Source organism: Spea bombifrons, chromosome 2, assembly GCF_027358695.1.
Source record: "Spea bombifrons isolate aSpeBom1 chromosome 2, aSpeBom1.2.pri, whole genome shotgun sequence".
Lineage (NCBI taxonomy): Eukaryota > Metazoa > Chordata > Amphibia > Anura > Pelobatidae > Spea > Spea bombifrons.
This window is the reverse complement of record NC_071088.1, coordinates 139,064,747-139,084,069: the sequence shown is the minus strand read 5'-3', so window position 1 is coordinate 139,084,069 and position 19,323 is coordinate 139,064,747. Positions and strand designations below refer to the sequence as shown.

General features: G+C 42.0%; 1 protein-coding gene across 1 annotated transcript; it reads left to right on the top strand.

The window, feature by feature from the left end:
* The first annotated feature begins 530 nt into the window (after positions 1 to 530).
* Positions 531 to 17,998, top strand: LOC128475416 (glycerophosphodiester phosphodiesterase domain-containing protein 5-like). Its single transcript, XM_053457913.1, has 15 exons — positions 531 to 713; positions 2,091 to 2,194; positions 2,595 to 2,688; positions 5,144 to 5,203; positions 5,890 to 5,988; positions 6,954 to 7,047; positions 8,117 to 8,262; positions 9,012 to 9,094; positions 11,342 to 11,492; positions 12,386 to 12,610; positions 12,893 to 13,050; positions 13,691 to 13,838; positions 14,031 to 14,113; positions 15,448 to 15,500; positions 17,685 to 17,998. The coding sequence occupies exons 1-15, from the start codon at positions 531 to 533 to the stop codon at positions 17,786 to 17,788; spliced, it is 1,785 nt and encodes a 594-aa protein (XP_053313888.1). The 3' UTR covers positions 17,789 to 17,998.
* The last annotated feature ends 1,325 nt before the right edge of the window (positions 17,999 to 19,323 follow it).

Below are 19,323 nucleotides of genomic sequence, written 5' to 3'. Positions count from 1 at the left end.
TGTGTGTGTGTTTGGGTGTCGGTGTGGCAGAGCTTGTCGTGGTGTGTTTGTGTTTTGGTGTTGGTGTGGCAGAGCCTGTCCTGGTGTGTGTGTGTTTGGGTGTCGGTGTGGCAGAGCCTGTCCTGGTGTGTGTGTGTTTGGGTGTCGGTGTGGCAGAGCTTGTCGTGGTGTGTTTGTGTTTTGGTGTTGGTGTGGCAGAGCCTGTCCTGGTGTGTGTGTGTTTGGGTGTCGGTGTGGCAGAGCCTGTCCTGGTGTGTGTGTGTTTGGGTGTCGGTGTGGCAGAGCTTGTCGTGGTGTGTTTGTTTTTTGGTGTTGGTGTGGCAGAGCCTGTCCTGGTAGGAGACCACTAAGATCTTGAAAGCCTATGTAACTTCACACGATCACTAAATTAGCTGAATAAAGGATATTAACTTCTACCAAAGACTCGGAAATACAACTGCAACATATATGAAGAGCTGAAATGTGTTTGGATATTGAACCGTGTTTTACTTGGCTTTTCTGGACGTGATGATAAATGTGAACTTCTCCAGATGGGCGGCGCATCCATCAACCTCGAGAGGTTGAGGTTAGGAAAGCTGAAGATCGTGAGAAGAAGACTTCTTCAGAGATATGAGCACCAGCCGTTCATCTCCCTTCTGGCCGGCCTCTACAGCTGCCGATGGAAACGTTATCAGCGCCAGAAGACAGAGCCTGGGCAATGGTGCTGCAAGAAGGTAAGAGATGGTGGACTCCAAGCCCACCACGCGAACACAAGGTCCATAGGATCAGATACGGTACATTGGTTATGGAAGGGCTTGAATGCAGACCTGTAAGTCTGGCAGTAGGTTCTCCTACTTTTTATACGGAACTTTTTATTCAATATTGGTTGAAAAAGACCTAAGCCCACCAAGTTCAACCTTTCTACCAATTTTTCCTGCTTTTGATCCCCCCAATTAAACTCATTTTTGGAAATACTCCTTCTTGACTCCCAAAGCCAATCAGATTTCTCATTGGATCAAGAAGCTCTAAAATATTCATATTTATTCTATCGTTTATGGCCCCCAGATTTCAGATAACTTTTCGCCGGCTCCTGGGATGATCGTAGAATTAGTAGATAAATATGGAGACCCGGTCCAGGGGCAATGTGTTTTTCACCCTTTTTCAGTTTTTTTTTGCACCAAATTCTTCCATTCTCATGTTATAGACGAAAGGTCATCTGCCGAACTACATGTCCCATTATCCTAACGCCGTCTTTAAATTTCCGAAATGTTTAGCACCTAAACTGGTATGATAGGATGATAGGGATTGTAGTTTCTCAGCCGATGTATCTGGGTCACCGTGGGCTACCGTCAGGAGATCTGTACAGACGGATTATTTTTTCATTTTGTATTTATTTTTTATTATGTTTTTTTTTCTTTTCTGAAATGCTTCATTGTTAGTAAATATTTATCAGGGGGGGGGGTCTTAATTGGTTCACGGGTTTCAGCCGAAGGTTTTAGGATAAGAACAGAAGATTGCATTGTGTCACCAAGCAGGGGTTAAATTACAGATTGCATTCTGCGCACAAGCAGAAAATCTAATAAAAACACAAAAATGTGTTAAAAGAATGAAATATTTTATATTTGGGACAAAAAAATAACAGGAAACTGTCAGGGTACGCCTCTAAATCTCAGAATTTTTACCCCAGGCTCAACATCTCAGGGTAGATTCTCAAGGGTTTTACCCCAATCTTGGGGTGAGGGGGCAGATTCTGGGGTCTCACAGTCTGGAACTGACCCCTTCATATTCTCTTCTGATTTAATGACATCTGAGCATCCTGATTGGTGCTTTTCTCCCTGCTATATCACAGCTGGAATCCCTGCTTGAACACAGGTGACTCCATTCAGAATATCTTTACCTCCTGACAAGTCTCCATAAGGGCCGGTGTTAGAGCCATTTGGCCCGTGGGCTATTAATCAGTTGATATTTGGAGATTGATGGCTCACAATGTGTATAAAGCGTCCCTGTATGCTAATGAGTGACATTATTATGCGTTTCAGTCTGTAATCGACAATCTGTCCCACGGGGAGACTTCTGTTCCCTGCCGTAATAACTGCTTTTCGCGTTTACAGGTGGAGAACGTCTTCTTCCTCCTGCTCATCGCGACGTTTTGTCTGTCGCTGGTTTTCCTCTATTTCTGGGGAGAAGCGCAGAACGACTACAATGATTTCGACTGGTGGGTTCCTCGCCTGAGACGGTGGAAAATAACAGGAATGACAAAAAGGCCCATTTTTTATTTATAGCTGATATTGTCCAGGAACCATACCTGGGCTACCAGGAGCCTTCCTTTGCGGGACGCGGCCAGGACTGCCCACTGACGTCAGCGGGCGGTCCCCTGACCTCGGTGGGCGGTCCCGTGATGTCGGTTGGCAGTCCCATGACATCGGTGGGTGGTCCAGTGGTGTTGGTGGGCGGCGGGAGGCCCTTCTGACGTCGGGGGCGTTCCCGCTGATGTCAGCGGGAAAAACCCCCATTTAAAGGGCAAATGGACGGAGAGTGGGCGTGTCAAGACATATGTTAATCTCTTTTCATGCGTCTTTGCCTTTGCAGTAACTCTCTATCCCCTCTTTTTTCAGGTTCATCTATGGAAATGTGGGCTCCTGGATCCTCTGGTCCATATTAATCCTCATAGCCTCGGTGTTCCTGTTTACGTATGTCGCCATTTTAGTGGTAAGTATATTGCAGTCAAACAAAAGCCACAGGGGCAATAAACCACTGCAAGGGCAATTATTTGGTCAACTTCTCTCACAAATGTCCCGGTGCGTTATTCTTTGGTGTTTGGTGCCGTTTGGGGTGTCGAAACGCCTGGGTGAGAGTTCTACCCGCTGATGTCACTCTTACACGACACATTGTGACATCACACAAGCTCACATATTACAAATACATAAAATTATGAGCGCACATTTTGGGATAAAATGCGCTCGTTCGCAGTATAACCCCTTTAAAGATCTATAAAATTGTAATATTGACTAATTTAACCAGTTAGCGTCCGAAGCTGGTATAGTAATATATGACTAAAAATTAGTATTTATTTTTCATGCATCAGAAGCAATTTGCTGGACAAGATATAAAAAAATAAATATATAAAAAAAAAAGTTTTCTCAAATCCCAACCAAACGTAAATTTTGGTTTAAACAACTTAACTTTCATGTATAATACAGAAAGAAAATGAGTTAAAAAATACATACAAATATCAATAAATTCACATAAATATGCAAATATTAATAAATTATTCATCATTATTCATAAATGTTTGTGAAAATATATTTCTATAAATAACTAAATAAAAAAGTTAAAAAAAGTAAAAAGAAAAAATACATAAAAATATCAATACGGTATATTCCTATAAATAAGCTGCTGTAATATTCCAGATATTCATTCTAAAGATTTATTTGTGGCAAAAAAAATATAATTCAGAATATTTGTGAAAATATATTACTATAAGTATATAAATAAGGCTTTGTGAATGAGCAGATCTTTTCATTTAGGTATACCTGTGGAAGCAAAAAAAACTAAAAAACAATTCATCAAAATGTTGTGAAACTATATTTCTATAAATAACAAAATAAAAAAGTAAAAAAAAAAAAAAGTAAAAATAGATTTATCTGTGGCAAAAAAATTCATCAAAATGTTTTAAAAATATATTTCTATAAATACATAAATATTCAGATAATTATTCCAAGATTTATTTGTGGCAAAAAAAAAATATTCATGAAAATGCCTGTGAAAATATATTTAAATAAATATATAAATCAGATGCAGATCTATATTCTTAAATATAACCGTGCAAAAAATAAAAAAAATACATACAAATATCTATCTATATAAATCCATATAAATAAGCCTCTGTAATATTGCAGATATTCATTCCAAGGTTTATTTGTGGCAAAAAAAAAAAAAAAAAAAGTTTGTGAAAATATATATTATAAATTATAAAATAAATTATAAAATTATAAATATATATAAATAAGCCTCCGTGAATATATAGATTCCACGGTGTGCCGATGGCAAAAATAAATATTCTTCAGAATGTTCTCGTAGAATTCGAGGATCCCTCAGAGCTCGATAGATAGAATCGCCGACTCGTGACCTGGATACGGATCCGTTTATCTTCCTCTCGGCCCTGCCTGCAATCAGATAACATTCAACGTTTTGAATTTACCCATTTAACCTGAGTTGACCAATATTCTTAATCCAAAAAGTATCTTTTTTTTTTTTTTCTCTATGGGTTTGAATGGGATATAAAACGGATCATGAAGAAAGACATCTTCAATGGGCAGGACACTGAAGTCCTTGTCTGACGGGCAATTGTGCCGACGCTGGCAGCCGGCTCCCCTTCTCCGCGTTTCTGTAACGGGATTGTGATGTTTCCAATATTTAAAATAATCCACAAGGAGGATAAAGGAGTTTTCAGTCTGCGTACAAAGAACTAAACTCTTTATTTTTTATTGTGAATACTTATTTTTATTTTTTTTTTAATTAGGATCACTAAGAAAGGGGAAAAAAACGCAGTGAAAAAAAATAATAAAAAAAATGGATTTACAAAAAAAAATTAAAATACTTGGAAAAAAATTATTAAAAAGAATGGATTTACCAAAAAAAAATAAAAATACTTGGAAAAAAATTATTAAAAAGAATGGATTTACCAAAAAAAAATAAAAATACTTGGAAAAAAATTATTAAAAAGAATGGATTTACAAAAAAAAAATAAAAATACTTGGAAAAAAATTATTAAAAAGAATGGATTTACCAAAAAAATATAAAAATACTTGGAAAAAAATTATTAAAAAGAATGGATTTACCAAAAAAAAAAAAAAAATACTTGGAAAAAAATTATTAAAAAGAATGGATTTACCAAAAAAAAAAAAAAATACTTGGAAAAAAATTATTAAAAAGAATGGATTTACCAAAAAAAAAAAATACTTGGAAAAAAATTATTAAAAAGAATGGATTTACCAAAAAAAATAAAATTTAGACGTGAGTTATGGATGGTGGCCACTTTGGGCCATAATGTGTATCCAAATTGTTGAGATTAGTCACCTTATTTAATGAATGAGCCCCAGATTGTTTTGGTCCATTTATTTAGTAGTATTTTTTTTTTTTTATTATTATTATTATTTTTTAGGTTTTAGCGGTATGCCTGCTCTCTGAAGGTCAGCAGTTACACCTGCACTGGAGTCACAAGGTAGGAAGTGATTAAAGAGTAACGTCATTAAAAGAGCAACAAAAACAATGTTTTTTTTTAATAGCCCAAGGGCGGCTGACACACTTTGTATCGTAAAAAATGGATGGAAAGAGAGACAGGAGACTTTGAGCTTTAACCAGAAAGACTTCGTAAAAATATCTCCTCGAACACCACAGTGAGCTGACGCTTTATGGCAATGCTAATGAAGTCCGTTCCTCCACAGACTTTCATTAGTCAGAGAGTCCGGCTGGGTGATTAAGACTGAGCTATTCTATTGTTCCCCACAGGCAGTATGATAAGGAGTCGGGGGGTTTAGTAGATCGGGGATCAGATAACAGAGCAAGAATCATACAAACGGCTGATATGCAGCTGCCTGAAAACAGAATATTATGGGGCAAAAAACTACAACTGGGGTAAAAAAAGAAAACCACAATATTTTTAGAAAATTCTTTTTAAGTTGATATGTAGTTTTTTTGTCTATTTTTATCTTGTTATGAAGCTTTTGTTACATTCGGCACCCACTGTTTTTTTTTTTTTTAGCTGAGATCCATTTTTAACTTTGATTTCCATAATGTGAAATATTTTCCACAGATTACAGAACGGACTCTAGCCCGTAATACCATTTGCTGATTTTTACAGCCTTTATGGCAGAAAAACTTTCCTAATGGACGTTTTTTCCTTTGCAGGTGGGAACCCTGGTGGTCCTGGTGGTCTCGATAGCCGCTTTGGTGGCTTTGTCTAAATTATGGAGCCCGGAATGGAACACTATTCTTCTCTCTTTCCAGGTTTGTCCTAAATTTTATTTAACCGTATATAAATTAAAAAAATAAAATACATAATAGTTTATATATAATATATAAATATAATATATACCGCATTTACTCGATTATAACACGACCTCCCAAAATTTGAATATTAATTCAGTAAAAAAAAGAAAAAGCCTGATTATAAGACGATCCTATAAGAAAAAAGTTTTACCAGTAAATGTTATTTCATGTAAACCATTTTTTCATATTTATTAAAATAAACTATGAAAAAATGCATTTTTTGTTTTTATTTCCTTTTATTTGCCAACCTGCCCCCCCAGTTATGCACATCTGCCCCCCAGAAATGCCTTGTACCCCCCTATATGCCACTCTGCCTCCCTGATATTTCTTTTAACCCCCTAAATGCCACTCTGCCTCCCTGATATTCCTTTTAACCCCCTATATGCCACTTTGCCTTCTATGAATGTACACCAGCTGCCGGAGAGGAGGATCCGGGTCTCCTGCAGCGCTGCGGGGTGATCTGGATCTTAGTCTCATAGTCAGACCTCTATTTGAGGCCTGATTATAAGATGACCTCGAATATATTCTGAAAAAAACCCTCATCTTATAATGGAGCAAATACGATATATATTTATTATATTATGAATGCATAAAACAGACTGTAAGCTCACAAGACCAGAGACCCCCCCCCTCTACACCTGTATGTTTTCACATGTGTTAATGTTATTGGGAAATATTTTAATAATATTTAAAGTGAATTTTAATGTTATTAGTAATTTCCGTGGCGTGGAATAGCGCTACGGGATCTGCCGGAGCTCTATTAATAAATGTAATAATAAATGTAATAAAAGCTGCCGCCTCTCTGTTGTTGAGCTGAAAGGGTCCCTGGATCTTGTGACGTTCTGTACAGCGCTGCGGAATGTGATGGCGCTATAGAAACAAATGATTAATAATACTAATGACCCTGTCTATATTTCCCGTAGATCACTGCAGCCTATTTACACATCGGGGCCATTGCCGTGATGGTGGTCTTGTCCTGGCCGGTGGCTCTGTACTTTGTCCGGATGAATAAAACGGGTAAGATCTGGGGGGGTGCCGGGTATTTCCAAGACAGACAGCCCCACCAACAAAGAATCTACATTAAATGCGTAATACCTGCTCTATTAAGCATTCTTCAACCTGTAAGAACAAATCAAAGGAAACAGGGGCATCGGGGAGGAAATAGGGCAATCAGGAGTTTGGAAGAGGGACTGGCCCAATGAAACAGGGACACTTGGCAGATATGTATTTCACTCCCCTTTATCAGAAGTAACTCCTGATAGAATTGATTGTCCTTTTACGCTGTAGTTTGACTGATCAGCCAAAGAGACAAGGAAAGAAATGATGACATAATAAGCCTTTTTATTATATTATATTTACTAAAACATGTTTTTTTTGGAATGAAGGATTATTCAAATGTTCGTCAGTGTGTTCTCCCGTTTGCTCCAAAAACGTGACGTTTCAGGCAGCCGCGGGGACAGGCGGCTCAAACCGTTCATTTTTAAAATCAGAATTAAACAACAGAAATAAATAAAATAATAATAATAATAAAAAAACACCAGTTGTAGATTGTCAGCCTTTGGGACAATAGATAAAGGCACCCCAGGCCTGCATGGAATACATTTTTGTAAATGTAATTTATTTAAAAAAAAACAATTAGCATAATTTTATATTTAACCCTTTACATTAATGCCGCTAATCCACAGGTTCATATAATACTGAACAACAAGCTATAGGTCACTATAAGGTTCTTTCCCATACGTGCCAAGTGTCTCTATTTACATATATATATTTTTTCTCTGGACTCTGTGTCCCTTTTTCCTCCCCGGCTTGTCCCCCATCTATAAATTCAGAGTATTCTTTAATCTTTCTTTAATGTAAGGAAGTTTTACTTTACTGAGAGGGTGGTAGATAAGTGGAACAGCCTCCCAGCAGAAGTGGTAGAGGGTAATGCAGTGAGGGTATTAAAGACGCATGGGATAGACCTACGGCTCCCGAATCTAAGACGAGACCAACGTCTGATTTAGCAGGAGAAACGGGTGACTAGACGGGGGCCGGATGGGGCCGATGAGGGCTGATTGGCGGCTACTGATCTGTTTGTCTGCAGTTTCTCAGGTGCTGATAATTACCCCCTTCCTGATCACTCTGGTGTTTTTGTACCTGATACCCCTGGGCATGTACTCGCCCTGCATCCTGGAGGAGGGGACCCTGCCGCCCAAGCCGTCCCTTATTGCACACAGAGGATCGCCCCAGGTAAGGGCAATTCCGGGTGTATCCCAGTGTACAGCGCTACAGAATATGATGGCGCTATATAAAACAATAAATAATAATAATGTTTCTGATTATCTCCCTATTAGAGAGAAGCCTTAATAACGGACCACGAAAGCATCCGAAAAAGCTGGGGGGGGGGGTGAGGGAGAGAAGAGAGAGAGAGAGAGAGGGATGGGAAAGAGCGAGGGAGAGATGGGGAGAAAAGGGAGAGGGGGATGAGAGAGACAGGGGGGAGACGAGAGAGAGAGGGATGGGAAAGAGCGAGGGAGAGATGGGGAGAAAAGGGAGAGGGGGATGAGAGAGACAGGGGGGAGAAGAGAGAGAGAGGGATGGGAAAGAGCGAGGGAGAGATGGGGAGAAAAGGGAGAGGGGGATGAGAGAGACAGGGGGGAGAAGAGAGGGAGAGGGATGGGATGGGAAAGAGCGAGGGAGAGATGGGGGATGAGAGAGACTGGGGAGAGAAGAGAGAGGGGATGGGAGGGAGAGAGATGGGGGGGAAAGAAGAGAGAGGGATGATGGGAGAGAGACATTTAAATACATAAAGTAATTTAACAAATTAGGTTACAACAAGGGACCGTAATCTAACACTAGAGGGTCAGAGGTTTAGATGTAATGGAAGGAGTGGTAGGTAAGGGAACAGCCTCCCAGCAGAAGTGGTAGAGAGTCCAGCGAGGGAACTTAACGCACCGGATACCGTTTTAGTTCACGTTTCTCTTTTCTCTCGGCTGTAGCTGGCACCGGAAAACACACAGATGTCATTTGAGAAAGCCGTTGAACTCGGCGCCGACGGCTTGGAGACGGACGTCACCATCAGGTGAAAGGAATTTATGATAAATGCCCCCCCCAAAAAAAATAATTAAAACATTTCTGAAAAAAACTGGCATAGATAAACTGTTTTGGGCCCAGCCAAGCTGTTTGGGGTAAAGATGGCACAGGCAAGGTGTTTGGGGTAAAGATGGCACAGGCAAGGTGTTTGGGGTAAAGATGGCACAGGCAAGCTGTTTAGGGTAAAGATGGCACAGGCAAGCTGTTTAGGGTAAAGATGGCACAGGCAAGCTGTTTGGGGTAAAGATGGCACAGGCAAGCTGTTTAGGGTAAAGATGGCACAGGCAAGCTGTTTGGGGTAAAGATGGCACAGGCAAGGTGTTTGGGGTAAAGATGGCACAGGCAAGCTGTTTAGGGTAAAGATGGCACAGGCAAGCTGTTTAGGGTAAAGATGGCACAGGCAAGCTGTTTGGGGTAAAGATGGCACAGGCAAGGTGTTTGGGGTAAAGATGGCACAGGCAAGCTGTTTAGGGTAAAGATGGCACAGGCAAGCTGTTTAGGGTAAAGATGGCACAGGCAAGCTGTTTGGGGTAAAGATGGCACAGGCAAGGTGTTTGGGGTAAAGATGGCACAGGCAAGCTGTTTGGGGGAAAAGATGGCACAGGCAAGCTGTTTGGGGACGAAAGGCAGCACTCACAAGCTGTTTGAGGGCAGAGCTGGCATTGTGGGACGTGCTGCTCGGTGAAGTTGACTGGCCTGGGGCACTATGTGGTTTCTAGTAATGCCGCTGCTTCGAGTCCCGCGCGAGTTGTAAAGTCAGATAGAGCAGTGGCATGAAGTGAGAGTGGAGCGACACTGTATTCACTGAAATGTGTTTAATTCTGGTAAATCCTGTAGATCGCTTTTTTTTCTCGTATGTTTTCTTTAAATGTTTTGTTTCTACAAAAGGAGGTCTTTAAAAAAAAAAAAAAAAACATCCATTACTGACGATCGTGCCCTAAAAATACACGTTTGTGTGGGCGGCTCGCTCTATAACAGCCGCAGCGAGCGAGATCTATATACGAAACCGCGGCTTGGCCGGCTTCTCAGTGTTTCCACGTTGATGTTTTCTCTGCGTGATCCCATTGTACAGCGCTGCGGAATATGGCGGTGCTATATCACTCAATTATTGCAGAATAGCTAATGATTCCTCTTTGCTAGCGTATCTCCTAAACCTGGAAACCAAATTTCATTATATTCTTAAAGGCAAAAATATATACCCCCCCCCAGCACTGTAGACAGTAATACATTTTTTATCTAATTTTACCCCAATAAACCCCCTTTATCTGCAGCCCTGGAGCCGCCGTGGGTGTCAGTCATGTGATATTTTGGGTGACTTTTCCCGGCTCAAACACCACACTGAGCTGACGCTTTATGGCGATGCTAAGTCCGTTCCCCCCACAGACTTTCATTAGTCAGAGAGTCCGGCTGGGTGATTAAGACTGAGCCGTTCTATTGTTTCCCACAGGCAGTATGATAAGGAGTCGGGGGGGTAGTAGATCGGGGATCAGATAACAGAGCGAGAATCATACAAACGGCTGATATGCAGCTGCCTGAAAGCGTTATATTATGGGGTAAAAAGTAACTACAACTGGGGTAAAAAAACAAAACAGAGCGAGATTTCTGAAAATGTGTTTTTTTTTATCTGATACGGGGAATAAAGCTGTGAGGATTCTGATGGATATGGAAATACTCTGCTGTGAGAGGAGTCCGCCGGGTCGGATGTTTCCACCCCGTGTATTTCTGGATAGGCCGCCTTTAATTATCCGCCACCTGTCAAGGATATAAAAAGATTTGGGTTCTATAAATGTTTTTGCCGCCTGCAATTTAGGATAAAAGAGGAAAGTTTGTATATTCTTAGATTAAAAAAACACATTTCTGCTTACGGTGCAAATCTTACTGCAATATAAATCTAAAAATAATAAAAAATATTTAATCAATGGTTCCTTTTGATCATTGTTTGCGTTTAACTCCCCCAGACGCTGCCCCTCCCCCTCGGGGGGGGGGAACCTTTATGGGCTCCTAAAATTCTAAAGCATTTTACTGGTCGAGGTCGCAGGAGTTTAATTAGATTCCCCTGCAGCTGCCCTGTGATTCCTGTCATCGATTGGCTGTTTAAATTCACTCACTGTATTAGCCTCTACCACTTCCCCTGGGAGGCTGTTCCACGCATCTACCATAAAGCTTATACCTCTTATGCGTTACTCGTCAGGAACACAATGTAAGCTTTCTTGCGAATGTTTTCCTCTCCCTTCAGCTTTGATGGAGTGCCGTTTCTGATGCACGACCGCACTTTGAAGAGAACGACCGATGTACAAGACGTCTACCCCGACTTGGCCGAGGTCAACGCCGCCACGTTATCCTGGGACAAGCTTTCGCGGCTCAATGCCGGCAGCTGGTTCCTGAAGGTACTGGGTTTTTGCGTCTGTCTTGTTGCCATCCGGCGGCTTTTATCGCCACTGTAATAATCGGATCTCTCATCATAAGAATGACTGCATAGATCAAGAACTGGCGCTAGAAAATGTTACTGATCGAACAACACGGGTGGCCTCTGGAATCAGCCGTTGGTCGCCATGCAGAGTTTTTCCCCGATCGCCTCTGCTTTCAGACTGGCGTGTCATTGGCCGAGGAGGGTCCAGCCTCCCACCAACCACTGAGTTAAGAGATGGATTCCTTGAGCAAGATGCACAGATCAAATGTCCCATGATCCCTCTGTATCAGAATCCTCCCGTCAACCCAAGCAGGAAGTTTTTAGCCGCTTCCTGTTCTCTCCCTCCAGTCAACCCGAGCAGGAAGTTGTAAGCCGATTCCTGTTCTCTCCCTCCTGTCAGCCCGAGCAGGAAGTTGTAAGCCGCTTCCTGTTCTCTCCCTCCCGTCAGCCCGAGTAGGAAGTTGGAAGCCGCTTCCTGTTCTCTCCCTCCCGTCAGCCCGAGCAGGAAGTTGGAAGCCGCTTCCTGTTCTCTCCCTCCCGTCAGTCCGAGCAGGAAGTTGGAAGCCGCTTCCTGTTCTCTCCCCGCGTTGTTTTAGCGGACGGCGCAGGAGCCTCTAGTGCTAGAGATTGTTTCCAGCCGCGCAGGTCCCTCCGTAACGCTATTATCACAGATATCTCAGGGCGACGGGCGATTTATACCCCGCGACGGGGCAGCAAGATGGCGGCTCCTGCATACAAGAATGAGGAGCATTCCGCCACTTGCTTTTGGGGGACCCAGGCGTCAGACAGATGTGTTAAATTGTTAGCCATGCGCGAGGAACCTCATGGGGACGATATAAGTGACCTCTCCTGTTCCTTCTTACTTTCCAGAACAAGCCTTTTTCCAACGTGGCGTCTCTGACACCGGAAGATCGGAAAAGAGCGTTAAACCAGTCGATTTACAAACTGAGCGATTTCCTGGAGCTGGCTCATTGGAATAATAAGAGTGTTGTGTTCGACCTCTACCGGCCCCCAGACGGCCATCCCTACAGCGATTCCTGGACTGGCCAGATCGTGAAGGTCATCCTCAACGAGACGTCCATTGATCCTCGGCTGGTACAAGAGTTTTTTTTGCTATTATCTGCACTCATTTTAACCCCTTAATCACTGGTCTCGTCTTAGATTCAGGAGCCGTATGTCTATCCCACGCATGTTTAATACCCTCACTGTGTTAACCTCTGCCACTTCTGCTGGGAAGCTGTTCCCCGTATCTACAACACTCTCAATTTCTCCTCCGTCAGGGATGTCATTGGGCTTAAATAATAAGGAAATAACGTAATAAAAAAAGGGGAGCATCGGGGAAACCCTGCGGTCCGACTAATTATCTGTGTATTTCAGGTCTGTTGGTTAACCAATGATGTGACGTTAGATGTCCAATCCATGTCACCCGAGTTTCAGAAGACCCTGGGGGGCAAGGCACCCGTCAAAAAGCTCGTAGCCAATCGCGTTGTGAAACTCAACCTTCCGTACAACGAAATGTCCTCTGACGATATCAGGTAAAAAAAAAAAAAAACACGTTTGGTGGGGGGCTTTTTGCAAAGATTTGGTTAAATTGGAGGAAAATGAATGAATTTTTCATAGAATTATCCGAGCGAGTCGATGAAATGAGTAGGAAGGTCTGATGTCATTTGTAACGTCTCAAGGATGATGGATCCCTAAGACGCTGACTCGACTTCTTCGTTTTGGGAGAGCCCATCTAAAAAACGTTTGAATTTGCAGCTGCTGTAAAACGAATCTCCCAGCATTTTTTTTTTTACTCCTCCTAGAATCAAATTAAAAATATGTTTTCCAAAATATTGCTGTTTTCCTTTAAACCAGTTGTTCTTGCCCCCTAATATGTTCTCAGGCAGCTGACCCCAGATCTACTTGACAAAGACCCCCGACTCCTTATCATACTGCCTGTGGGAAACAGTAGAATGCCTCGGTCTCATTACGTTTCTGGGGATTCTGACGTTTCGTTTTATTTGGAAAAGCTCCAGAATGGCTCCCCTGTTGTGTTGTAGAGACAGCCCTGGCACAGACAATAACATTTTATATTCTTGATTCTGTCCCTTTAAATCTGTTTGGCCAATCAGGGCCTTTCCAGGGTTCCCTTTATTAGTTGGCACAGAATTAACGCTCCGTATTGTGATGCAGGACGTACGCCGCTGCCAATATATCCACCAATCTGTACGTGGTCAGCGAGCCGTGGCTGTTCTCTTTGGCGTGGTGCTCTGGCGCTTACTCCGTGACCACGAATGATGTGCTGGCCCTGAAACGGATGGATCGGCCATTGTTTCTCATGGTGAGCTGTCACAGTATGGAGCGCTAACTGAGATACGTTTTACTTTACTGAGAGGGTGGTAGATACGTGGAACAGCCTCCCAGCAGAAGTGATAGAGGGTAATACAGCGAGGGAATTTTTTAACATGCATGGGGCCGGCACCTGACAGTAAATTCCACGTTTCTATGATGTGTTTGCCGTATTGTTTTTCAGACTCCGGCAGAATACCGCGTAATGTGGATTCTCACAGATTCCGTTTCCGCGCTGCTGATCGCGCTGATCTTTCTTCTGCATTGGTGAGTCCGACGAGCGCCATCTAGAGGAGGCCCCGGGAATGGCGGCGTTTTGGTGGAATATTGACCAGCAGCATTCATTATCCTGACTACAAGTCCCAGTTTAGGGTGATAAATGCTATTTACCTACACTGCCTCTGGAATTGGGGTCCAGGGCCACTAACGGGAATCTTGGGGCTTGATATAAATCCCGCCTCCCATTCTATGCTCCTTCCACCACCTCATATTCCATTCGCTGCCCGGCCCCATGCTCCTCCCACTAGGAGCCACAAGGACTTAATGCCAAATAAAGGGCCATCTGGGCCCTAAAGCCTGCCAGGACCCAGACACCAGTAGCGGGCCACAATGACCAATGAGGGAGGTTGCCCCCCCCCCCCGGCTTGCCAGGGCCCATATAGGGGTAGTCATTGTACCCCTGTGATGGCGGCTGTCTGTGTATATATACTTATATATATACTGATATCCTCGCCGACATGTATGCAGCGTCTATACCCCCTTATCTGCTTCTTCCAGCACCATGGACAGGGGTGAGCCACGGAGGGCGCCCCCTCATGGTCGGGTGAGAAAAAGTAGCCACAACCCTCCCGTAATACACTCCTGCTCGTGGCCGGAAGAGATAGAACGACAGAACAAGAAGATGCCGGGCATTATTCCGTTTCCTTTTTTCCTCCTTAATAATCAGCATAAAGCGTGAGGCTGTTGGGGAGAGCGTTTTCGGCACCAAGATGGAATTTGCTGACACGTCGGAAATATTATCCCATAATCTCATTAGCATTCCTTCCATTAACCATTTCACGCATTACCCAGCGAAAATTACCCAAAACCCGCCAAAATCGCGGCAAATGTCTAAGATTCTCCAAAGGGGTGGATTAAGCGCTGCCGTGACTTTATATTTCTCGCTTTCCAGTTGGTGGACGGATACATTGTCGAAACAAAAGTATAACTCAAAGCTTTGGCCCTAAAGGGGTTAATATCATCCGTACCCTGCACCATCCCCCCTCCGGTAACGTGGCATTCCGTTGCTGGATTCCGTTGTTGCCATAGTTTGGAATTCTCGCAAAATTTACCCAAACTCTTGGGTTTTCGAAAATAACGGGACTGGGTTTTGGGGTAAAAGGGCAGATTCCTGTGCTTTCTAAACATTTTAAATGACCAAAGAGACCCAAAACTTTTGCGTAAGGGGTGTGGGGCTGGAGGCGTGAATTCATTTCATTTATTTTTATTACACATTTTATGCTACTCGCTACCGAGGATTTCTAAGTTTGGTGAATTTATGTATTTATTTATTTATTTTGGTCTGGCCAATTCATAAAATTCATTTTATTACCCTATTTCAGGTGGCGGGAGAGAGGACTCTCATGTTGCCCCGAAAACAACGGCCTGCTTGAAGGTAGATTTTTATATTTCTAAGTAAAGTTGTAACTGCTGATTATCGCCCCCTGCTGGAATGATTACAGAATGCAAATGGCATGGACCGACTCGCACAACATTGTTTTATAAAATACATTTAAATATTCTATATATGACAGACAGGACTACAGGGGATATATTATTATTATTATTATTATTATTATTATTATTCTTTATCATTATTGTCAGGAAAAGTATAAAATCAATGGTTTTTATGCAGACTTTCAACTTACTTGTAAGGAAAATATTAAAAATCCAAATTCCAAAAATAGAAATAATAATAAATTTCAGGATCACAATTTAGTAAAAATTTATTTTGTTTTGTGTTAAAAAAATATATTTTAGAACCAAAGCTATTTTTGTTTCTTTAAATTTTCTGCCTTTTAACCCCTTAAGGACAATAGGGGTTTTTACTCGTAGTATATTGCGGGACAATGGCTATTTTAACATTTTTCGGTGTTCCTGTTTAGCTGTGATTTTCTTCTTTCTCATTTCGTGCTCCCACACATATTATATATTGTTTTTTTCAGGACAAACAGGGCTTTCTTTAGATACTATTCATTTTATCATATCATCTAATTTACTATAAAAAAATGATAAAATATGGGGATTTTTTGTTAAAAAATTACCTTTTCTCACTTTATAAACAGAAAACTTTTACTCGTCTGCAAAAACTAATGAAAAAACCTGCTAAATAGATTCTACTATTTGTCCTGAGTTTAGAAATACCCAATGTTTTTATGTTTTTTTGCTTTTTTCTGCACGTTTTGGGGCAATAAGTACAGGTAGCGTTTTGCTATTTCAAAACCTTTTTTTCCAAATCTGGTAATTCTTCCCCCCATGTGCCATTTCGGGTATCTTTGAAGCCGGCCAATGCAATTTACCCCATCAAGTCATATATTTTTAAAAACTAGACACCCCAAGGTATTTCAAATGCTGGTAATTTAACCCTTTCCATGCACTAATTTTACCACCAGCCTTTGTGAAACTTTATGGTAGTAAATTTTTTTGTATTTTTTTCACACATGTTGTACTTCAGGTATAAATTTATCGCTCCTGGTATATGTCCGTGTCACACAACACCCCAATATGTGTTCAGTAACATCTCCTGAGCGCAGTGATACCCCCATGCATGGGTTTGTTGGGTTATTTGGGAGATAAAAGGCCGCCTTTGTGAGGTGTGTATTTTTTTGCCATTTAGACGTCTGATCCCATGTCCCATATTTGGGACATCTTTGAACCCCCCGGCCAATTCAATTTACCCCATCAAATCATATATTTTTTAATACTAGACACCCTATGGGCATTTGTAATGCCAATATTTTAACTCTTTCCATAATGGAATTTTTGTAAAGATACACATTTTTAGGACTTGCTTATTAAAAACTTTTTTTTTTGGTGACAGTGGGGATTTTTACATGTTACCATATTTTTTTAATTTTTTTTAAACATTTTTGACCTTTTTTTTAATTTTTTTTTTTTTTTTTTTTTTTTTACTAGTCACTCTCATTAGTGAGCTGGGCTCCATTGACCTTGCATGGTTGGACAGACCCTCTGTGAACTCATATCTATTGTTAATGCCATCCTGTGAATGACGGCAACGTCATTCACAGGATGGCACTTGTGGTTGCTCCTCGGAGCAATCACAAGGCGATCGGGGGTCGGGGGGGTTGTGTTGCTACACGGCTCGATACTGAGGCATGTCAGCAACACAGTTTATGCTTAGGAAGCGATTCCGATCGCTTCCTAAGCAGTTTTAGCCGGGCGCCATTTTTCTTCCGGGGAGGGCTGCCGAGGGCTGCCCTCCCCGGATCCACGGTCAGCCTCACTTGTGAGGCTTCCGTGGATGCTGCAAAGCCGCCGATCGCGGCGAAAACGCCGCGTTCGCGGCGATGCAGCTATTTAACGGCAGCCCGTACATGTACGGGCATTGTCGTTAAAACGTTGCACGGCAACCCCGTACATGTACGGGGTTTGTCGTTAAGGGGTTAATAAACATTTTTGTTTGGCTTTAAGTGGTTTTATTTAACGATGCTTGGAAGTTTGGCTTAAACCTTAACCTACTACCTGTAACCTATGACATCACTTTCATTGGTTCCCCTTTGCAGACATCCAGATGTCTGATGTCACCGCAACGTCATGATGTCATGTTCTTGTTTTGCAGAGCTTGACATGTCGCTGTCAGAAGAAGGATATGGCAGAAGTCAACCCACATCTCCAGCGGTGCAATGCGACACGAAAAGCCTCGGTTGTGCCGAGACTAAATGAGGCTACCGACTGGCGACGTCATAATGGATCTCATATCGGTGTGGTTGGATCACAGATCGCTTGAGGTCATTTTACACCTTTTGGAAGCATGGACGCATTGAGAAGACGTCATGGAAGGGTGGGACAGTTGGGTGCGGTGGTTCTGGAGTTGTACTTGTTCTCATCTGTTGGGTTCTCCTACATCTACACTCCTCCTACTACTACACTTTTTGCTGCTATCGTAAAGTGATGATCACGCTGGGGTGGGATTTATTTTCTCCCCGTGAAGCTCATCCGGCCTGACACATTTTATATGCATTAGTAAGGAACTGTTAAGCAGTCATTAAATGTCACAGTCTCACCTAGAACGTCCCTTCGCTGCTTCCCGATGGCAGAGTAATGCTGACGTTCTGCACAATGCGACAAAGCCCTTTCTAGACACGAGCTAGAACGGGGGATTTGGGTTGTTTTACGATCCTACGAAGAACCCAATTTTAAGGTAATGTCATTTTAATGTCATTTTAATGTAATTTTGGGTGGTCACAGGGCGGCATGGCCATCGACCAGAACTTGAGGAAACCACCAGAGAAGCTTCTAAAGGCAGCGGCCAAAGAATGTCATTGTAAGAAACCTCCGCTCACTCACTCTGGAGCGGCTCACTTTCCGCGTGTCTCTCGTTCTGGTGCGCCCCCGACATCCACACCACGCAGTCCGACGAGGAAAGGGACGCTGTTGGGTGGACGTTGAACGTTGGACTTTATCCCCCATTAATGAATCCCTAATAGAAACGACGGAGACCACTGGGAAGCATTGGGACAGCGCAACCAAAGGGTGAATTAGGGGGTGAATTATGACATCATAGGGGAGTACTTACATAACCCCGACAAAGAGGAAGTGGCTTTTTATCACCTGGTGTATTAAACGGAGCATTTTATTATAGTTTTTGGATGTTTTGTCTAAGGGTAATCAGACTTTCAGGTCGACTTAACCCATAGTTTGTGGACTCCAACGATCGAACCCCAAGTTCCAAGTTTGCGAATTTACATAAACATAAAACCCAACGTTAAAAGGCGCAGATCTGGGAAACGTTACTGTTTTACTTCCCTTTCAAATATATTTATTTATTTTTACTTCTGCTTCCCATCACGGAATGAATGATTGTTTTTAGCGTTTAATGTTCTGTTTTAATATTTGCCTGTCATTTAATAGACGGTAATTTCTATCCGCTGGTATTTTTATTTTTTAAACGTACTGAATTATTGGATCAGAAATATCGAGTTGTCCAAAAAATTCCTAATTTTTTTTGTAAAAAAAATTCTATTTTGTACTCCAAGTAGTAACGTTGCTTGCGTCAATGTGCCGCAGTCTGCCGCCTCTGTCTTCCTGGTAAACGATCCGAGGATTGTGTGTAGTTTTAAGCAATTTTAGAACTCGCTGGCGCTTTAACCCTTTAGTTTTTTACCGTAATCATGAATTTCTGAATTCCGTTAATGCTGCATCCAATCAGATTCCGTGCACGGGGGACGAACATGATTTTTTTTTTTTGAATAAAATAT